Here is a 22,992-nt window from a genome sequence, read left to right as displayed (position 1 = left end):
TTGCATATCTAGCTTACGCACGTTTTTAGAGCCATTGGCGTACCCAGCAGATCTAGACAATCGCGAATTTCGTTTGTAAAATATAAATTCATTTTTTACTAGTCGTCGTCGTCGTTGCTTAAGCTCCCTAATGACCACGATGGATCCACGAACCCGCCATATGTATCAGACAGATCAAAAATATGAACTTCAGGGATGCCAGCTTTGAAAAACGGAGAGGAATCACTCTCCATGAACTCAGGTGGTTTATCAAACCATTCACTCAACACGGCGATTCAAATTTGGTTCGGATCGAGCGAGGGTTCGCGAGTTTGAGAAATACAGTAGAAATACTCCTAGTCGTTTCATGCTAAACAAACCGGGATAAGCTCCGGCCTGATGGGCCTCTCAACTTGTATGCAGACTTCACCTCACCTTACCTTTCACTTCATGTAGACCAGCATGGACCCTTCCGGATGACTAATAACGAAGAACTAAGAGACGTGCCACCTACAACATGACCAGGATGCACTCCCAAGCAAGAAACATTCCGAGTTTATTTGTAAAATGATTCTTTATTTTTTACATTACCCATATTATCATTAGCTTAAAGTCTAAATTAAAATCGTATTTAACAAAACGACTAAAACGCACCAGTCATTTGTTAAATAGTGGGTCATTATGTGATGTGAAGTTATTTAAAAACTGTGTTAAAATGCTAGCTACATAAAAAGGTCTAATAACGTACTGATATTTAGATTACATTATGTCGAAAGATCAGTCTTTAGTTCTCGTTAAAATGCATACGTAAAAACTGAACTCGTACATTTCTTTTTGGATGAAATACTGGAGTCTTGAAACTTCAGGCTTGCAGAAGAACACAACCAGATTGTCATACTGAACCTAAAGAACCTATTCGGGTGCAATTTAAACACCCAGAGTGGTTTAGTAAGCCAAAGAACCTCTCTTACTTTTATGACTAAAATTTGTGTCAGGGTTACTGATACAATATTGTACAGCTAATATCATGAGACCAATTAGGGTAAAATATCGACTTAAATTATATTTAATATAGCAGAATTGGATCAAAAGATACTGTTTAAAAAGAACAATATTACGGCTTTAACTACAGGATTTGGATTTGCAAATACTTTTAGTATTAAAAACTACCTAAGCGTTCGGATACAGAGTTTTAAATAACTATGTACAATGCTCTTGTACGCCCCTTAAATTATTACAGAACGATACGAGAATATACATGTTCGTATACTCTGCAGTTTCGCTGTGGCTGTGTTCATAGAAAAAGTGCAAAGAATTGCACAAGGTGTTGCGTGACGTTATTGCTGTGTCGTCACGAACTACGGAGCGTGACATTGTTCTTTACTGTAGTAGCTGCTAGAGTTGGTTACATTCACCTTGCAGAATAATTATTCTCTACCGTTATTACGGTCTTGCACGTGATTCCCTAGCCGAATGGAAATGGCAGTGCTGTTAGCTTTCTCCTTAGCCTTTTTAAATATAATTCAGCAGCTTGTCAAATTGAATTTGAATCGCGGGGGTAAACAACACCTTAAAGTGCTGTTTCAATTTTTTTCTTCTGTCCCTTGATCAACACTTCCGCTTCGGGAACCTTGGCAGCACCACTCATCGCTATGGCAACCGGTTTATTCCCCTCACGGGGGAGGAATGGGGAATCGACTCGTGAATCGTCAACGTAATCACCTCCGTCGTCCTCTCCGTCTACGTCAATACCACTCTCCCCCGCCGCACTGTTGGTGCTTCCAGAAGTCCTCGGTTTTGCTTCCCCTTCGTCACTCATGGCGTCTTCGTAGGAGGGAGGGATGGGAGGCAGGGGTGAGTTCTGAATGTCCTCGTCGCTGATGATGGCCAGGCCTGGTGGCAAGGCGGGTAAAGGAGAATCGTACCTGAAGACAAGCAAAAAGAACTAGTTGGCAAAGCTGCCACCGTAATTGTCACATTTCCTAACGGTGAAATAAACAGCATTGAGGATTTCAGCCCCGATACAACCTGCTAACAAGCGAATTATGCACTCACAAGATTTTTTTTTGTCTCTGTGTGGGATTAAGGAACGCAAGAAAGCCAAGTCACGGAAGAATTGCTGTCGTCACTGAGGGTGACTGTTTCCACTGATTTGGTAAATATGAGTACTTGTTGTTGAATCATGCAGTGTAATTACGTCTGCTCAGGCACAAGAAACGGAAACACCCCAACGAAATATTAAGAACTAGAAGATAAACCATAGAAGCGGTTTGAATTTAATATCCGTTTGTTATCAGTGGTTTGCTTGACTTTGAAATCTGATTGGCCTTAACAGGTTGCACAACTACTATCTCAACCAATCATATGCTAAGCCAATCAGGTTGAGCCGGCTGAACCCGTTTTCCCGCGCTTGAAGCTAGTCACGTGTCATTGCTTCGAGATCTAATTACATCTTCGAGTTCCTAGCGGCTACTACGATGGACTAGAGTGACCGACTGAGTTTTAAACCCTATAGGCATACCTTATTCCTTCGCCTTCGCCGACTGCGTTCGGAACCTCGCTTGACGGAGAATGGACAGGCGACTCCACATACCTCTTGGAGTCCCTAAGGCCAGAATCACATGGTTGGAGATAGTAGCCCTGACTGGCAGCTCCATCATCGTCATCCATCTGAAGCGCTAGGTATGGATTGTCCTGTACCAAAGACAGACATACAAAGACATTAGGTCGAATTCCAAGACATTTTCTTACCTTGAATCTTTCTTTCTGTCGGAGTGAAAACATAAACGCCAAAAACAAAAGACGAGATTGGACTGGAAACAACAAGACGAAGAAATAAAATCAACATGGAAGTGAACTGTAGTAGAAATCGTAAACTGCAAAAACAATGTTTAAGTTTCAGACTAAAAATAATAAAAAAATATTACGTTCTTAAAAGAATGTCAGGAGCAAGACTTTTGGGTCAGTCGGACGACGTTACACAGAGAAACAAAAGCAAGATAGCCCTGTACCGTTTTCATGTTTCGCTCCAAGATTTTGCCCAGCCGTTCGTTCAGGGCCGTAAAGTGGGGTCGCTGGTCCGGTTCGTGAACCCAGCAGTCCCTCATGAGAGTGTACACTTCCAACGGACACTTGGCTGGGTTCTCCATCCGCTTTCCATCACTCAGGTAGTCAAGCAGCTGCTCTGTGGGCAGGCCAGGGTAGGGGGTACCTCCAAGAGTAAATGCCTCCCACAGCAAGATGCCAAACGACCATCTGGTAACGTGAAAAAAAGTAATATGAGTAATATACAAACACGAAAGACCGTGTTTGACAACATTTCCAAACACGGAGAAGAGAGTTGAAAATACGACGCGCAGCGGAGTATTTTTGACGAACTTTGAGGTCCTTTGAAACGTGGTCAAACACGGACTTGAGTATTTGGTATGTCTTCTCAATCGAAACTAAAACTAAGGAGAAAACGGAGAAGTAAAGTTGTCAAAATCTACGCTAATTAAGATCAGATATCCAAACGCCGTCACAGTCTTGATTTCCTTTGTTTTAAGAAATCTTCGCTTTTGTTGATTGACCAAGCGATAGCCCTAGCGATTTTGCACGTCTTCGAGTTACCAAATTTGAACGCAAGCGCAAATCGCAAGGAAATGTTTCGAAAACTCGCGGCCCACCAAAACAAAACTGGCAAAATATTTTGTTATTTTCGGAATTTACAATTTATTAGCTTTCCATTGATATATAGTTTAACGAGGTTTTCTTTAAAGCAGCGCGCAAAGAACGCATTTTCCGGAAGGCACCCCAGAAGGTCTACAGTTACCTTAATGGAGACAACTGCACGCTTTTTAAAAGAACTGAACTAGAAAACTTACACATCAGTTTTCTCTGTATAAACTCTGTCAAAGAGTGACTCGGGAGCCATCCATTTCACAGGAAGCAAACCTTGCGTCTTCTTCACATACAGATCATCTTTGTAGATGTCTCTCGCCAAACCAAAGTCAGCTATCTTCATCACAAAATCGTCCCCGACCAAAATGTTCCTTGCAGCCAAGTCTCTATGAACACACTGAAGAGGAAGATGCGCAGTTTATGTCAGTACAAATACAATAATCAAATTCTCCTAACTGGTGCTGGTCCTGGTCTTCATGTCTTGTGTGGAGAAATTGCATAAAGCCTTTCTAGGCTCAGGGGAGTAAAACTAGCAAGTAACATGGTTCTAAAGCGCTGTAACTATTGAGTATCCAGATCAAATCCGGAGTGAGTGAATTTCTACGTGGAGACTCCTTAAGAGCAAAACGTTCTCTCGAGACAAAGACAGGGCTACCCAAACACTGAAAGCAAGGCAAGATACCAAATTAGAAGACGAAAAAAAGAAATCACATTATACACAGATTCAACTTCTTCAACCTCCTGTTCAAAACTTGCTACATGTAAGTCATATTATACTGTCTTGATTTACTCCGAGCTACCACTGCAGTGAAACATGTCTCAGTACCGCTTTGACTAAATCAGACATTATCGACTTTCCAATGTTATGTCCATGTTTCACGCGCTTGTCAGCTTTTGGATCCGCCGAGAGATTAGAAAACCAACAGAACGATGTTATGTACATCAACGCTGCCCAGAATCTTCGCAAGCGACTTGCAACTTGTTACTTGCCTTCTTGGATGCCAGGAATGCCATGCCTCGGCTAACTTGATAACCGATCATCACCAGATCAACTAATGTGAACTCTTTGTCCGGATCGTTTGTTGTCTTGGTCCAGTCGGGTTCGTAAATGTCCCTCTTTGTCCGAAGAAAAGACAGCAAGCTGCCATGAGGGGCAAATTCCATGATGACCATCAGTCGCTTTCCCCGCGTGCAGGCTCCCAGCAGATTGATGATGTTCTTGTGCTGGCCAAGGTGGATCAGAATCTTGAGTTCCGAGGCTAAGTCCTTGTACTCTGCTTCAGTGGCACCCTCTGAAAGGGAAAAGGACAGTTCAAAAGATTAGGAGATAAAGTTATCGTCGAAAGAAAAGTGCTACTTCTGTCAAATCGAAAACGGAAATTTGAAAACGGAGTTTTCACTCTGGAAACGCATCGAATGTTTTCCGTCCACACTACGCCGGAGGAATTTGAAACGCATTAATAACCGGTCATTTTGGCAGTAGCGCCCTCTGAAAGGGAAAAGGAAAGCTCAAAATATTAAGATAGAAAGTAATTGACGAAAGAAAAGTGCTACTTGTGCCAAATCGAAAACGGAAATTTGAAAACGGAGGCTTCACTCTAAAAACGCATCAAATGTTTCTCTTCCACACTACCGCGGAGGAATTTGAAAACGCATTAATAACCGGTCATTTTGGCAGTAGCGCCCTCTGAAAGGGAGAAAGAAAGCTCAAAATATTAAGAGAGAAAGTAACTGAAGAAAGAAAAGTGCTACTTGTGCCAAATCGAAAACCGAAATTTGAAAACGGAGGCTTCACTCTAAAAACGCATCAAATGTTTCCCTTCCACACTACGGCGTAAGAATTTGAAAACGCATTAATAACCGGTCATTTTGGCAGTAGCGCCCTCTGAAAGGGAGAAAGAAAGCTCAAAATATTAAGAGAGAAAGTAACTGACGAAAGAAAAGTGCTACTTGTGGCAAATCGAAAACGGAAATTTGAAAACGGAGGCTTCACTCTAAAAACGCATCAAATGTTTCCCTTCCACACTACGGCGGAGGAATTTGAAAACGCATTAATAACCGGTCATTTTGGATTTGTGTTGGGATAAAACTCGGGCACAGGAAATATCATGATTATCGCATCCTCATCGTTTTCGAAAAGATTCGTTTTCAAAATGTCTTCTGTCCCCAATAAATCGCAAAGCCGGCGTTTTCAAATTCCTCCAGTTTGAAGAGCGTTTTCCAAAAGCTCCGTTTTCTTGACGGATTAGTGTGGACGGTAGACCTAACCGGAGAAATAAAGCTCCGTTTTCAAATTCCTCTGCCTTAGTGTGGACGGGGCCTCCGTAGTCAAATAATTGTAGAATACAAGTCGTTGTAGAATACGCTTGATTGATGGAAAAAAAGCTGCAGTACTAGCATGTACTTCCTTTCCAATACGATACGTTGGAGAAAAAATATTATGACCAGTTGCACTCTCCACGCAGGGACTTAATTCATTAGGCATTCGATTTTGCAATAAATCGATGTTGAAAACGGCCTCCATATTAAAAAGGTACGATGTTGCTGTGTTTTTAACTGCAAAGGGATAGTCTTTATACTTCACCAATATCTTTCGTTTCAGGCTCAAATCGTAGTTTAATTAACAATCATAATTCTTCCAAAAGCCGTTTGCTGAAGACTCCGTCAGAACTTCTGGAAATCTGAAATGGGATTTTTGTCAACAAAACGTTCCAATTTGGGCCTTTCTTCTCTCATTTTGACCTTTTCAACACGCGTTCGCATTCGAAATCACCGCTTCGTCGGTTATGAATAATTAACGCTGTCCTGGCATTCTGCGCAATGAAGGCAACATTCTTGAACTTACAAGTTACATATAACAGGGAGCCTTAACATCCCAAACACTGACACTCACCTTTCAAGGTTTTCACTGCGACAGGCACCTTGATGTTCTTCCATCCCCCACCAATATCTTCCTTCTTGAGGTCCTTGGCTCTTGAGGACCGGCGGATCTTTGAGCGCCGTTTGAAGGATTCTGCACTCTTGTCTCGCGGATTGAGGGCTAGGATGCCGATAGCTTCCGCTCGGACGACCTGTCCGAAGGCTCCAGCGCCGAGTACATCCCCCAGGATGAGTCTCTCCTCTGGGAACTCCCAGTCTGCATCGTACGGGAGATCGTTACATTGTTCCAAGAGGCTGCGATCTGGGTCAATCTGAACACAAAAGAATCGTTATCTTGCTGTAGAATTAGCTAAACAAAGAGCATTCCAAGAGTTCAGGTTGTAAAGCAATACTGTGTGAGAAGAACAAAATGGACTCAACAGAGTCTTTAGCCTAACTTCAAAGGAGCCTTGGGGCTTCGACAGGATTTCAACCCACGAAGTCTGTACTGCATGTCCAGGGATGAGCTAGTAACAGGTAAACCGAGACAATTGTCTCAGTCTTTTGTTTTTTGTTTTTGTTCTTTATAGCCAACATAAACAACCTAAATACCAAGAGGGAGAATTTAATAATGGACATTGCCTCAGTCATAATTTTTTTTGGCTAAAGCTCCTTATGCCCATGTACTTGTACGATGCTCTATCAACCAAACCTTGAAGCCATCACGTTGGAAGCAGGTCTAATTCTTAGTCCATATGTTCTCGTGCGAGAATAGAGTGAGAAGAGATGGCGCACACGAGTGTATGGGTTAACCTTTGGATTTCTTATTTCGAGACTATACATGTATGTAATTACTTAATTTTCCAACACGAGTACTAAATATACATTGTTTTTATATATTTCTTCATTTGCCACTCTATGAACAGTGCTTTATATGATTATGCTCACAAATTCAAAAGGTCTTTCGTGTTCCCAAAAAACCCAATGTTTTTCCGTTGTAGCCAGGTCACAAGTTTCCATATACATCGTACATCAAGATTTTTTCGTAAGAACACGTTTGTGCATACAGCCAGCAAACAAAATTGCATACATTTTATTATCCATCGGTAACTAGAAATTGACGCGAGCATCGCAAGGAAAGCCCAAGAGAAGATGGCCCAGAGAAACATGGTGTAGGACAGTGGAGAAAGAGCGAATGGCGATGTGTTACTGTTCTTGGGTAGAGGCAGGGCTAGCGGCAGCTGACAGAGTGTCTTGGAGAAGTGAAATTTCTGGTCGGACTCTCTATACAGGGAAATGGAACTGATGATGAACTAGAAACTCATAAATGTGCAGTTAGTCAAATTACAAGTTTCCTCGCAAAATACCTGGTAGTCTGATTGCCTCAGGAAGTATATTTCCTTATACTCATCGATCTGCTTCTTCTGTCGGCGATACACCACCAAGCAAATTATCAACACCACAAGCACCACAACACCCACACCGATGGAGATTCCCACCAGGGCACCTGTACTCAGTGACGGGTCATCAGACTTTCGACCTGCAGTTGATCCTACTAAACAAGAAAGAAAGCAAGCCATGATGTTATCACATTGAACTATGCAAGGACATATAACTGCATACACCAATTATGCGCCATCAAAAGCACAAAAAAAGCATGCAAATGACTATAGCTACATACATGTACAGGTAAAGTGCTTTGGTCCATTTGAATCATGTGACAAACATGCTGCAATCTGATTGGTAACCTCCTATATCTCCCGCCTATACTACTCAAGCGAATTCCCTGCCTATAATGTTAGCACAGAAAGCCAGTTCTTTCACAGGTACCATGGCTGTCGTACAAGATATAACTAGCGGGCAGTTCAACTCTCATTATGTGAACTTAGATTTTTTCTCGATTTGTGTGCCATGACGAGTGTCGTGAATGTCTTTCCTAAGTCCACTTTCCAAGTGTGAGGAAGTGACGAGGGCCATCATTACATTCACTCTTGGGTGTTCTATGAGTTCAGCTAGTTCGGGAGCAGCGCGAAAAATGGCGAGAGAAAAACAAGAGAGAGACTTGTGGTGAAGAGTGAAAGAACTTTCGCTTTCCTGTCTTCCTCCGCCCAACCCCCCCGCCCCACTCCCACACCCCCTCCCCCCCAAAAGAAAGCAGCAACAACAACAACCAACCGAAACATGGTTGCCACGGACATCACTTTTCAAAATTCCCTGACTTTTCCCTCATAAGAAAAAATTTCCTTGACCAAGTAGCGGCTTCTAGCGTGAACTTACAGCTGTCCTTTCTAATCGTTCGTTAAGACGGATACGGTTTCAACAAATTTTCCTTCTTCATGAGGTGAAAATGTCGTCGAGATCACAGTAACCCCAAATGTTTCTTCCAGCATTCAATGGTATTGAATCAGCCGTGTTAAATTATTTCAATTTTCCCTGATTTTTCTTCAAAATGTCAATATTCCCCGACTTAAAGTAAAACTAATTTTCCTGAAAAGGGTCCTTGAAAGATTTTTCTCTCCCTGACCATTTCCTGACCTATGGCAACCCTGCGAACACCTGAAAAAGACTAATTGAACAAAACAACAATGTAGATCCAAACTAACCTTTGACCACTTTTATTGAAACTTCTCGTCTCCCTAAGTGATTACGAGCAATACATGTGTAAATACCAAAGTCATCTTCCCCTAGTGACCTGATCAGCTGCTGCGAGCCTTGCTTTGTTTCAAACATCTCTCCTGTGCTGTTCTTCAGCCACGTAACATTAGGAAGTGGATTGCCGTCTGCCCTACAGGTAACATTCAGTGGTGCGCCTATTTCCTTTACTGGCGTTTCGTAGCCATCTTCTGGTTCAAGTATTTCTGGCTTCACTATTTGAGATATACATGTAATAAGTCATTAGTAATGTGCCCGAATGCATTGCAGAGTTATAAGCAGCAGAAAGATATTGTAACACAACATATGTGTAAGAGCAGAACAGTGCAAATTGGGAACCTGGGAGGGGGAGGCGGGGGGGGGGGGGGTGGATTCCGACATAAAAGGGATTGGGGTGCTCACTGGAAATTTTGAAAAGATCTCCAAGATCTTGCTGTGGACCTTTTAGAGGCTGAACACCCTAAGAGGTACCAAGAACCCTTTTTTAACCCCTAAAAGGTACGACAAGCACTCCCCGTCCTTTTTATTTGGGAGTTGGGAGGCATAGTCCAGTTCTTCTCTTTCGTATAGACGACTTGTCACATAAAATGTGGCAAATATGTCCGTATTTTTCAGGGGCGACTTAGCAGCTCTGCCTTGTTTCTGCATATCTCTGCTGTCCGAAGTCATTACTACCACACTAAACTTTGAACTGTTTACAAATAAATGTGCTGTGCATTTAAACATGATCAAATACATTTGCGATATAAAAATTATCACATAAAAACTGCTTGTCTAGACCAGGCTTTACTGTACTCACTCTGCACATTTATAAAGACACTCCCTTCCTTCTGATCTTCTGAGTTGGCGGCACGGCACTTGTATTGTCCTGTGTGCCTTTTCTTGGGATTACAAATGACAAGGTGTTTGGGATCATTACTGTGTAAGAAATAAAAATCATCAGTCCGTTTCTCGCATTTATCTGGATCGCCTTGGAGACCACTGCCTGCCTCGTTCACTTGAATGGTTTGACCATCCTTGTAGAAGTACCAAGTGATTTTCGGCTTCGGGTTTCCAGTAGCATTACAAAACAACTGTGTCTGCCACAAGTTGGCTCCTTGAACTATGGTTTTATTGCGTTGAACAATGACTTCGGGTGCAACCAGCCCTGTAAAGAAATCACCAAAATAATGAATGCCGCTGAATTCATCTCTTCTCTCTTCCTTTACTTAAGGAAGGTTTAGCCTCAAAAATTCCTTACCAATGACGTACATGTAGTACTTTACAGATTTGTATGCAGTCGGGGCATTTCTATGTACTGAGTTCAGCCTCCCAAAGAGACCACTTGATCAAGGAGATGTCTGCCTAAGGAGAAGTGTTTGCCTAAAGGAAGGTGTCTGCCTTAAGAGAGGTTTACAGCTGAATGTGGGTCCTAAAGGAAGGTGTCCCCTTAAGGGAGATGCCCGCCTAATGGGCAGTGTCTGCCTAATAACAGGTGTCTACCTAAAGGGAGGTGTCCACCTGAAGGGAGGAGTCTGCCTAAGGAAGTTGTCTGCCTTAAGGAGGGTATCTGCTTTAAGGGATGGTCTTCTCTGAAATTAGTGTTACATACAGTCTGCTTCATATAAACTCTACATGTATAATACATTTCTACGATGGCCTCATGATAAAAAATCCGATTTTCATGGGCACCCCTACAAATTACATGCATGTATTGGTGACTTATAAATCACAGTTTGTTCATACAGTATAGAATCACACTAATACCAAAAAACATGAAAGCACACTTACTGTTGACCGTAACATAAATATCAGCAAAAATCGTTGGCTTGGCACTCGATCTACATGTGTAGTTTCCAGAATCATTCAATGTCAAGTCCTTAATGGTAAGCACAAGCCTGTTTTCTGGCTCCTTGTCTGTCTTTTTATAGTAAGTGACATTGACACGTGGATCATTTGTAGATAAGAGATTGACACCATCTTTTGCAAACTGAGAGGGGAAAGGGCAGAGGTCACACCGATCAAAGCAAACCAGACGCAAAGTGGACTTTTCATTGTGCTGCGCTTTGCTGTTGGGGTCAAACTCAACCAGATCCCTTGATTTTGCTGTTGAAGGAACCAATTTTATTAACATCAGCCACAATTTTTCCCAGTAACTCAGGGTGCATTTCGTTGGGAAAATCCAAGATTGGATTGTTAAATCTACAAACGGATTTTGTGTCTCTTTATTAAGCAAATTAATTCAGGATCATTTCGGTCATGGTGCATGACAGCAAATTAAGAATCCACTCTTGTGCTCATTTCATGCACCATTATCTTCAGGTGATCTTGGATTAATCTGTTTAGTAGAGAAATGAGTAAAAGTCGGGTCTTACATTTATAATCCTTCAAACTTGTAGTAAAACACTTTAAGGCAAAGGAATTTGCACTTGACAAGCGTTCTTAATCAGAGTTTTTGGGCTGAAAACATTAAATTTTTAAGATCCATCTTTCCTTAATTTCATTTTACCAGCATGCAATGTACTTCAGCTGGTCTGTTTCCTGTAACACCGTTGGAAATTAGCCCTCGCTTACTCACCAATCATGCAAGTGTGAAAAATGTCGGGCAAGTACAAATCCTATTGGCGAGCATGATTGGCATTTTTATGAAATTATTTAAGCTTTGAACATTGATAACACTTCTTTTCATATTACGTTTTTGGCAAGAATATCTCTAAACAAAAACTTACAAGAACTTTGTCGTTTTTACTTTTTTTATATTTTGAGGATTCCTCCAGTGACAATTTATATAACAATTACACGTGTATGGAGTGATGTGGCTGGTCTCAAGTTGACCCAGCAGTAACTGATTTATGGAAAAAAATTTTGAAGATTTGCTAAGAAGTGAATTTCACGAAGATTCATCTTGAAACAGATGTACTACTTTGAAAATAATAGTGCCTCCTTTGAGCTTAAGGTCTTGAAGTACAACATTTCATTGGGGGAAAAACTGTCAGTCTTCCACATGCCAACAACTTGTTTACTTCAATGTCTTGATTCTACAGATGTATGCGAATTCGGTAGCACCAGCTGTTCATTTACAGCTGTTTCTCAGTAAAAAGAAGTATATGTATGGAAATGTGGAAAAATTTCCAAGGAGTGTTAAAAGTTGATGATAAAATCACACACAAAAGTCACATATACGGTACACTTACCATATTTGTAGAGCATGGTATAGTTGCTCATGAATAACCCATGATGGCTAAAACCAATGAAAACTCTTCAATTGTATTATCCAAAGATCCACTTTTTAATAATTTGATTATTATGCCGGTTATTGTTAACTGGTACGAGGTATGTGCAGCAACGTAAACAATTAGGAACTTAACTTACCAAGGCGAAAAAATTCTACAGTATGAGAATCTATTCCCATGGTATTGCTTGTGTTGCACCGGTAATAAGCAGTCGGTTGGTCTTTTTTTACTTGCACAGCACTTTCATTTGTGGGCGTATTTGTGGGCGTGAGCACCAGATTTCCAGGAACAGTTTCCCACTTACAATTCTTCCCACAATTCTTATTTTTGTATTCCCACGTGAACAGTGGCAGAGGGTTGGCCTTGACCACCGAACAAGACACCTCTCCTGTTAAACCATCGGCAATAAATACTGGATCTGAAGGTTTCAATACAGGTGCAGCTAGAGGGTAAAACAAGAAGTCGTCATTTCAATCTTCCATCCTTCACTTTCAGATGAATAGTTTGCCATTGGTAAAAATAAAAACAAAGGCTGTTAATGACATAGAAATAAATATATATAATATGGACCTATACACAGGAACAACTTTTCCAGATGGGCAATTGGAAATTATAATGATGAATTTCCACAGGGGTGGGGATGGGGGTGACGTTTTTAAAAAATTCCTTCTGTGGGGGAGGTGTGGATATTTCCTGGAACTATACATATGTACATATGAAAAAAAAAAAAAAAACGATTTGGATGCTCTGTTTGTTTACAAGAAAATAGGCATTTATTAATCTGACAAGTTTTGTCAGGGAGAAATTGCCACCGCATTCCCAATAACCATGGCTTAGTGCACAACTTTCCTTGATTATTGCATGAGCAGTAAGGATGTATATATGCGTTGTAATACCACGTTCTCATCCCCAGAACTGGCAGGACCTTGGCGTGAGGAAAAGGGGTGGCCCTGGACCAGCATCAAGTGATTTTGATTAGTTAGTAAGCTCACTTTTTCTGAAGTTGCAAGTCAGGAAGCTATGGGGTTGAAGGCCCTAATGAAGGCCTTTGTGTCAGGCTCTTCTTCCTGTTTCCTCCCTACTTTTCCTTCTGTTTGAAAAACCTGGGCCGGGTTGTTCAAAGCATGATTAGGCTAATCCAGAATTAGCATAATTTTTTATTTCAATTTTGTAACTTTTCAGTGAAGTTTTCTGTTTAAATTTTTTGTCCTACAATTTTGGCTTTGACAATGTCAAACTCCAGGAAACATGGACTGTGAAAACACTTTAGCTCAAGAGAAATTTGAACCCTGATTAACTTTTAATCCTGGATTAGCGTTAATCGGTTTTTGAACTACTGGGCACTGATTCTCAGGTTACTTACATGTACTTCCAATCACAATTTCACTTCTCACTTAATTTCCTAAATGTGATAATTTAAAAAAATTGTCTAATAAAACTCTAACATGGCTACTTCCTACTGAGTACATGTACTTCAGTAGGAAACTGAATTGAGAGAAAAAAAATATATTCCTTCCACAACCTTAATGTACTGTACATGTAGTTTCTTTTGTTGGGTGCATCTGAGAGTGCCATGTCAGGGCAGGAAAAAACCCAGGTCTGATTTCCCAGGGCAAGTAAATTTTGCTCTTTGGCAATTGATAATGGATGTTTTGTGGTCTGATTGGCAAGTGAAATTAACCTTTGTCAGTAGTCTTGTTAGACAGTGATAATTTCGAATCAAAAACAATTTCGAAATTTATGACTGCAAGAGTAACTGATGAGCAAAACAATGAGTTGAAAGCATGGATTAATTTAAAATCCAAGATTTGCTTGCGAGCCTATTAAGCAAGTAATATTTAAAAGAGGCAACTGAAAACTGAAATGTGCTGGCCCACTGGGCAACTACATTTCAAAATTTTTTCCTGCCCTGAGTGATACAATTTCTGTTTTTTAAAGGCTGCTTAATACATGATAGTACATTATAGCACATACCTTGCACATCCAGGTCAAAATCTAACTCAGCAGATGGGTCATTTCCATTTGTTGCTTTACACACAAATTTTCCTTGATCTCTGGGATACAATGCACTGCGTATTTTAAGCACTTGAATATAATAAGTAGTGTGCAATGCTGAAGTAGGGTTTTCTTCATAGACCTCATAAATGACATTCTCGCAGCTTTTGTCATTTGCGTTGGTGCAGTTTGTGCTATCTAATTTCTTGCCATTTCTGTACCAGATTGCACTTGGTCTTGGAGATGCTTTTGCTATGCACTTGATAACCTTTTGTGTCCCTTCCTTTATTGTGGTATCTCCATTGAAGGGGTGTATGGTAGGTGGTGTAACATCTATAAAAAGGGCAAGGTTATACATGTATTTAAAACATCAATTTATAACAAATGTATTAATTTTGATCTACACAAATGTCTGTGTGCTAGACCTAGTGAGGCGGCTGTCCGCTAACCAGGGAATAGAATCTGTGTTTGTCACTGGCAATATATAACATTTAAATGTAGTCAGGGCTTGACACTAACTTTTCACCACTTTTCACTTTGGAAAGTAGATTTCAAATATTACATGTACTTTCCACCTAAAAGACAAAATTCTTTCTGAAATGGAGAAAACCCAAATTGAAACAAACTGATTTCTTCACAGGGTCCTTCACAATGTGTATCTGTCAGAGGCCAGGGGACAAATCCAAAATGGTGGATTTGATCAACTTCACCACACCATGTGTACCCTGACCTACTCGGCAGCAATACTCAATACTCCAATATGGCAGATCAGTAAATCAGAGTTCTCCGTAAGCTCCGGTGACCGACAAAATTCGCCGTCTAGTTCTCCTTGGCACGCTGGCTACTTATAGTAAATAAATTATGAAAACATTTTATTTGTAACAATGGGAGCCTATTGTCAATAAAATTAAGCATAAAAACAATGTCTAATTTTCTCAACAAATATGTAGCGATTAAAAAATACAACTCTTATAGCTGTGAGATAAAAGAAATCTGAAATCATTTGGGCTATGAGAATTGCTGCCAAAAACATGACGTGGGCACTGAGCAGTTAAAGCTCAGTTTTTGCTCTGAAAATGAAGTGAAAAACCCAGCAATCGCTGCTCAGTACCAGGGATAAATTAAAAAGAAAATAGAGATGGCACAAACGAAGGTCATAAGTTGTTTCCTTTCAAAAATATAACTAAAATTGGTTCTTTTATCTCCAGTAAATGTATGCGTAATTTAATTAGTTCTTTAAACACAACGACATGCAACCCAGTGCTTGGCTCGCACATGGAGGATTTTCAAGAACAAATGACTGCAAAGATTTCTTTCAACGAAAGACACAAACTTTGCAAGATCTTACACAATCTTTAAACTCAGCAGCTGTAAGATGTTTGTGTAACTATTGAAAGTGAGATGTAAAACTGGCGAGCTTATTGAGCAGGGAAGTATGAATAAATACATGCACTATTTCAAGGTTTCACTATAAAGCAAAACATTTACAAAATATGTCAAGTTTAAGTTTGATTGTATAAATTTTATCACTTTTGAAATCATGAACGAAAAACCCAAACTACTGCAAAGGTTCAAAACATTGATGATGGTCCGCACGCTTAATCAGAAAAAAATTCTGAGCTTAAATCTGAGGGAAACTTCACCAAGTATTACAGGCTTGTGCTTGCAACTGTTACCAATCACAAGCTTCATCACGTGAAATGAATTCCACCCCTAGTACTTTGTTAAAGTCATTCAAAACTTGTCTTTTAACAAAATAAATGTCAAACCTCAATCTAGTACCTTCAATGCCAGCAAAACACTTTTCTCGTTTGGCTTTCTCATTTGTTTTTACACGCGTGATTGACCACAAAATGAGAACATTTTTGATGTTTTTGATATTTTTTTCAAATTTGATACAGATGACAATGATTATATTAATCTGTTCAACTAACACAATACATTACATGTATGTTTTTCTCAATGAAATTGCTTTTATTTAACAAAAGAACAAAACCATGATTGCTTAAAATACACTGAAAATGTTTATGGGGCCAAGATGACACTTCTGGCATCAAAAGCTTCATATTGGCAAACTGATGAAACCTGAAATCCTATATGGCCTTCTTTCTTCCATTTTTTTTCTCTTTTTCGAGTACAACATTCTGAATGTTCACTGCCAACCACTAAAATCCTTCTCCTTCTACATCAAATGCTGCTGTAATTTGTGAAAACTTGATGTACACATACGAGTCATATGAGCTCACTGTACTTCAATTAAACATAATGTGTAGTCATGAACTTACCATCAACTCGTACGCTTGTTAGCTTACGACCTGACTTTCCATATGCAGTCAGCGCACATTTGTAGTCACCAGTATCTTGGGATTGAGCATTTGTGAATTTTAGAATAGCCTTCACTAAATTATTAGCGTTGTCTACAACATTAGTGACCTTGCTGTCAGGAACAGACTGCTCAACAGATTGAGACAACACTTTCTTCCACTGAAGCTTACTAACTGAAACACCCTCAGCTTCACAAATAATTTCTCCTGTCCCTCCTCGTAGCACAATAATTGGTTTCTCAGGAATCAATTTAAAGTGGTCTGGCAATTGACCTGTGAAGCACATTAAGTTAAAAGACATTGTTAGCACAGGTGCAGCTCTTCAAAATCAACAATAGGAGGAACACGAAGGACTTCTGACAGTGACAGTGCTTTTTGGGGCCAAATTGTGCTGGAAACAGGTGATTGTGCACATGCAGGGATCTGATCCTGAGTTGGGATTGCAAAATTTTGTAAAAGTATTTGGTACTACAGTACTATTGCAGAACAAGAGCTCGGTAAGCAAACACTATGCATTCACTATGCATCAGGCACCTTTTCTTTGATCACTATCAGGGCTGTTTTTAAGTTTTGATTCACCTGTAGCCTTGATCTTCCCAAACGTAACAATCTTGCTACTTTATGGGTGAATTGTGTCAATAATTAGCCTGCGAACGCAGACGTATTTCCACCTGTCACTTGGTTCTGCCAAGAAATAACATCTGCAAACCCGAGCCAGGAAACGATTTCTGTGACGTAATGACTTATATTGTTTCTCTCTGGCCAATCAGATGCGATGATAAAATGAAACTTGAGTGCTCCTCGCAGCGAATACCTCGCGCAGTAGTTCTGGGGCTACTTGAGCTAAAGTATGATTGGCTTAAAATTCCTACATCACAGAAATCGTTTCCTGTCTCGGGTTCTCAGACGTTATTTTTTGGCAGAACCAAGTGACAGCCAGAAATACATCTGCATTCGCAGGCTAGTCAATAATTGGCAAGTTGACCCGAAACATCAAGGGTCCATCAAGCATATTCAGCCATAGGCGTTACGGGCTACAGCCCTTAATGACAGCCCTGAATATCACTGTGAAATTTCTTCAGAAGGGGTTACAGTAATTAAATTACATTGAGATTTTCTACAAGATGTTTTTAAGCCTTGATTTGGAGGCTTAGTTTTCAACCTATCTTAAACTGACTCTGCCATGTTTACCAAAGCAAAGGAGCAAAACAAAACCAATCAAGGCTAGCAAACACAAAGCCACTGGCATGTGAAACTAATTAACAACAATAACACAGTGATTCATTTTTTGCAAAACTGTAATCACAATCCACCAATGAAAAGGTAAAGAGCCCAAAAACATCATACAGTGGAAAGTGTCCAGATATCTTGGAAATCAATGGGAACACCTGTATTACACAATTCCATGTAAATTTTTAAGTATTGTGTGGAATTTTGCAGATATTTTAGAATAAATTATTATTGCTGTTATATTGTCCAGGTATGTACAGGTGTATGTCCCAGTTGTGCAGTCCCACACCCTTGCGCCCTGTCTGAAGCCCTGAAAACTAAATTGTAATGTACAGTGGTTGTGGAGAAATATCTTCTGAATTGGACTGTACATCTTTAAAGTCAAGTTCCCCTTGGATTAAGCTTACCTTGACCAATCACTGCCATGCCATACGATGCTGGCCATCGAATAGTTTGATTTTTGTATGTTGCCTCGCAGTTATACCTTCCACCATCATTGACATTGATATTCAACAGCGTAAACACTTGCCCCCTTAAAATAAGTTTATTTGGCGTAACAGTTCGTTCAACCCAATAGGTGAATGTGGGCTGGTGCAAAAGTCTGACTGTAGCATTTGGTTCATCCGTTGTGCAGTTTATGTCCTTGTTCATACCCAGTAGGGCAGGCAACACCTGGGCTGGAGGACTGACAAATTTCAGTGCCCCAATGCCTGCGGAAAAGCAAATGACCATCAGGACATGTACAGACAGTGTGATGATAATTAGGGGCTGAAGCAATTAAAAATATTTTAAGTCATTTTCTGCTTACAAATCCAATGCGCATATGAGGCAATTTTGGTTAAAGGAGAAGGTCACTCCAAAAAATCTATATTTTTTGTCAACAATAGTAAAATCCTCGCACTAAGTTTAACCACTCACCAAAGTTTCAGTCTCTAAAGTGCAGGTTTTCCTTATGAAATTAGTGTCCAAAGAAGCCCAAAATTCAACATCGTTGCTGCTATTTTGAACAGTACTCAGCAGCCAGGCTGCATTTTTGTGACATCATTCCGTCTAGGAGATTTTGTCCAAACGACTTCCGACAAGCCTTTTAGCTACTGCTCTGGGTTATGGCTGCTCTTAAGCTGTATTATTTTGAGCCAAATATGCTCCAAGTTTGGAAAAATTTTATTAACAGCAGTGAAGATGGTGAAGTGGATAATAACTTGTAAAAGAAATGCATTTTGCTGGCCTTGTGACTTGATGCAAAGTCAGTTGTAGGTTTTTCTCCTTCCTGCCAATTTAGAGTCGGTCGGAATGACTTCACATAAACATGGTCTGGCTGCCAAGTACAGTTTCAAAATGGCAGCCTCCATCACTTCTTTCAAGACGAATTACATCAGGATAGCAGGCAATTCAGGGGCTGAAACTTCGCTAGGTGAAAGAGCTGAATGTTTACTTGCTATAGGCAAAGATGAATAAAGAACTAAGCTTTTTGGAGTGACCTTCTCCTTTAAAACTACATGTACATTAGACTTCTCTAACAAAAAAATGTACATGTATGTTAGATTACATTGTAATGCAAATGAGAAAAGTTGACCAAGAAAGGTAGTTTCCTAAGGTAGAAAAATACCAAACTTAAAACTTAACTTAAAAAACTGAAAATAAACAAGGAACCATGGCTATGACTAAAGATGAGTAAGACAGATTACAAATTATAAACTTGAAAACACTGGCCATTTTTTCAAGATGCTCTTCCCCTGATGTACAGTATAGTAGCAGTCATTATTTAAGAGTCTAACAAACCAAAACCAGTTAGTTACAGTATAACCACAGTGTAAAAGGCCAATCACAAGAATCAATACAAATAAACCAGCTAAATAAAGTACCTTTCAATAACATGCAGACTCTAAAATTCGAAGCTCAACTGACAGATGCTTTTCACCACTGTCAATCAAATGTTCAGCAGCTCCTCCCAGCTTCTGACTACGGTTTCATTGTCTGAACTGTGCTCAATTATTTGATTACCACACACTCGGCAGTAAGCGCAAGCTGGGTGGAGCCACTGAACATTTGATTGACGGTAGCTAAAAACGCATTTGTCAGAATTAAAAGCTTTGAATTTTACAGTCCGCATGTTGTTGAAAGGTGCAGTGATAAGAGCAGAAAGCAAACACCATAAATGATGGTAAGCGTAGAAACATGCATGATACATTCATCTGCAGTGCCACGTCACATCTGACTGACCTCTGACTTAGCAATGTTTGGTTGCTTTAGTGTTCTGAGTTCTTTAAACCCCTCACTGAGCAGTGTAGGAAAATCGCAGGAAATTACTGCCACGTTCTCCTCAACACTTAGTTGACGATGGCTCTTAATTAAATACACTGCCAACGTCCTTGGCAACTAAATTAGTACTAAATTAAAAGCACATGGGTGTGCTCATTACATCTACATGTACTATTACACAAAATAGAAGATTAATGATGCTTAAAAAGAGTAATTTTGATTCGCAGCACATAATTTTTAAACAAAGCAATTATCGTGACGAAAGCTTTCATTTCATCATTTAAATTATTCTTAAGTTATTCCAGTCTCTGCAAAAAGCCCTCATCCTTTGGCAAATTAAAATTGGTCCCCCTGATTGCTTGGTAAATTAGATTAACAAAAAATACTGGAAGGCATTATTATACTGTGTGGAATCTTAGCAGTCTGTTTAGTACAGATGCCTTTTTACCCTAGGGGTTTTCAGTATACCCTTATGTTTGCTTGCACTTAGCCCTTTCCCTCAAATAACAGCTAACTGTAACCAAACATGGGTGAAATAAACCGCAAGCAAACAGTACATTCTGCGTTCGGTGTTCTGTGAAATACCCCTGCCAGTCAGAAGGCATAAAAGAAGCAGTACAAAACTACATACATGTATAAACAGTGTATCATTACAGAGAGTGTTACTATTACATGTAAGGATAACACCATCCACGTACATGTATATAGATTGTTCACTGTTAAAGCAACATAATTACCTTTTTTTTTCTTTTCTTTTTAGGGTAAAAGGACGCCTTGAAATTTTGAGTTAGGCGCAAGAAAATTTTTGAATAAGTGTCACCAGGTCTTGAATAAATGGACCTAATCACTAGCTCCAGATACAACTATGCAGGCATGTAGATCAAAATGACTTCTCTGGCATAAACAGCAGGTCTTAATGAGCTGTTCAATAGGTATATTAATCTTACAATAAAATTAACAATTGAAATAAGCTTTAATTTTCCCAGGGCGCCCCATGGCCACATGGAAATAGCAGGACATGCCCGTCATAAGTGACAATAAGGCTTGTTTTCTTTGAGACATGCAGTCAAAACATACATTATAATACACAACAAAATGGTGTCCATATTATATCTGACATTGACATTTTGTACAGCAGGACTGGTTTGAAAATATTCATGAGCTTAACCTTTGTCATCTGCTCCAAGAAAATCCGGAAAGAAAGAAACTTCAAATACTTAAAGTCTATTGACCAAAGGCCAAAATGTGGGTAAGCTTACACATTCAAGACCGCAAAAACGAACACAATGTTCAAAACTTTCACGCACTGACGGATTATCTTAAAAATTTACAACTGAGACCGAACAAATCACAAAATAAAATTCTCGCCTGCTTCAACGTGCAAAACAGGCATATACAATTAGAATGACTGTCAACTACATCTACACGCCTTCTCAACAGCTATTGTTGATCGAAGCTATAAAAAGCTAGCTGTTAAATGTATGTAAACCTTATTTATAATACAACTGCAGATCTCCCAAGCTGAACTAACATCTATAATTTGCTTTAAAATTACAGTAAACTTATGGCCTAACTTAAGCTTACCTGTAAGCTTATAATGTTTAAGCTGTAGCTTTTTGAAACCTATTTTGAGTAATTCTAAACTCATGTTCGAATTGAACCCGAACCATTCGATCACGTTTTTGTAAAATATCATCGCCTAGCTGACTTTACGTGAGTTCGGAAACTACCTTGCTTTACCAAAGCAGAAGATATACATACCTGGAACAGATAAAACAAGAAAAGCACAAGAGAAGATGCCACAAATAAGTGGAAACTGGCGCCAAACGCTGCCACACTTGAGCGACGCCGCCATTTTTCGACAAAATGGCGGACGATGTTTGATTCTTGTCCCTATTCAACTGCTTTTTCTCACAAGGTAATTACCCAATGATCAACTCTGAAGTTTTTACTGTCGAATAAGTCGTGTTTTCTTACCAATCCTTGCCACAGTCAGCGGGTTCGAGTTCTCGATCGAATACGAGTTCGCAGCTCACGTCAATTTCATTTACAGGAAGTGAACATGTTTAGGTGTGTTAATCCCAGCCAATCAGAATACTCCAGCTGATTACGTCACACCGATATTTAATCTGGAGTGTTCGAAATATTTTCTGAATGTCACAAGCGTTAAATTTAGATAACATTTCATTTCAACGTCCCAACATAAAGCATTTGTACTTTCTACATCTTGATAAGAAAAACTTGGGCAAATTTTATTTGTGTAATATTTTGGTGACGGCGCTTCATTCCAAAGTACAGTGAAAATGGAAATCGCCGTCACTCTTTTTCCTCCTGTCACGCTTTGTACGATGACACAATATTTAGTCACAGTCATGCACACAGTCAGCGTTGACGCTTTGACAGAGTTTAATCCTGTTCATAAGTTTAATGAAAAAAATAACAATTCGACTCCGCTTTTTTTTTTCTTTTTTTGTTACGATTAATAATTTCGACCGGGAGGATTGTCCGACTAAATTACTCAAAAATGCATGTAAATAAAGTCTCGCACCATTACACAATTCTTTGTTTTGTGTATATAATGTCAGATAACGGAACTGAAAGAACAATATGTATAGCCATCTTTTCAAGGTCAAACCAAACAAACATACCGATAAAAACTGAAACTAAAGATTGATCGAAAACGTAGCAAGAGTACGGTCGAGAACCACTTCATGTCATGAGGCCTGTAAATCCAGTAATGTGACTGTCAGTTGCCCTACTTGTTTTTCCGTGTTTTCTTACGAGAGGGATCGACCTCGTTGCTTTAAAAAAAGAAATCG

General features: G+C 39.7%; 2 protein-coding genes across 4 annotated transcripts in view; one reads left to right on the top strand and one right to left on the bottom strand.

Moving 5' to 3' along the window:
- LOC145498382 (uncharacterized) overlaps positions 1–22,992 on the top strand; it is a 397,197-nt gene that overhangs the window by 182,755 nt on the left and 191,450 nt on the right. The window lies entirely within an intron of this gene.
- LOC145498731 (fibroblast growth factor receptor 4-like) lies at positions 515–22,242 on the bottom strand. 3 transcript variants are annotated; one of them, XM_081478656.1, is made up of 15 exons: positions 21,935–22,242; positions 18,319–18,621; positions 16,643–16,954; positions 14,337–14,690; positions 12,502–12,804; positions 10,921–11,235; positions 9,950–10,297; positions 9,102–9,365; positions 7,866–8,053; positions 6,533–6,830; positions 4,630–4,931; positions 3,843–4,036; positions 2,991–3,234; positions 2,501–2,673; positions 515–1,904 (listed from the first exon to the last, which is right to left on the bottom strand). In XM_081478656.1, the coding sequence occupies exons 1-15, from the start codon at positions 22,026–22,028 to the stop codon at positions 1,550–1,552; spliced, it is 4,047 nt and encodes a 1,348-aa protein (XP_081334782.1). In that variant the 5' UTR covers positions 22,029–22,242; the 3' UTR covers positions 515–1,549. The 3 variants fall into 3 exon arrangements, with proteins under 3 accessions (XP_081334782.1, XP_081334783.1, XP_081334784.1); XM_081478657.1 differs by having other exon boundaries at positions 7,866–8,050; XM_081478658.1 differs by lacking the exon at positions 21,935–22,242 and adding an exon at positions 20,911–21,928.

The sequence above is a fragment of the Orbicella franksi genome, chromosome 9 (assembly GCF_964199315.1).
Source record: "Orbicella franksi chromosome 9, jaOrbFran1.1, whole genome shotgun sequence".
Classification (NCBI taxonomy): domain Eukaryota; kingdom Metazoa; phylum Cnidaria; class Anthozoa; order Scleractinia; family Merulinidae; genus Orbicella; species Orbicella franksi.
The sequence above is the reverse complement of the archived record's forward strand: the minus strand, read 5'-3'. Positions and strand labels throughout refer to the sequence as shown.

Coding starts and splice junctions, on each gene's coding strand:
- LOC145498731 (XM_081478656.1), bottom strand. CDS start 22,028: ATGGCGGCGTCGCTCAAGTGTGGCAGCGTTTGGCGCCAGTTTCCACTT. Junction 18,622..21,934: donor TCTTGTTTTATCTGTTCCAG/GTATGTATATCT, acceptor GCTTTTCCGCAG/GCATTGGGGCACTGAAATTT. Junction 4,932..6,532: donor CGCAGTGAAAACCTTGAAAG/GTGAGTGTCAGT, acceptor TTTCCCTTTCAG/AGGGTGCCACTGAAGCAGAG.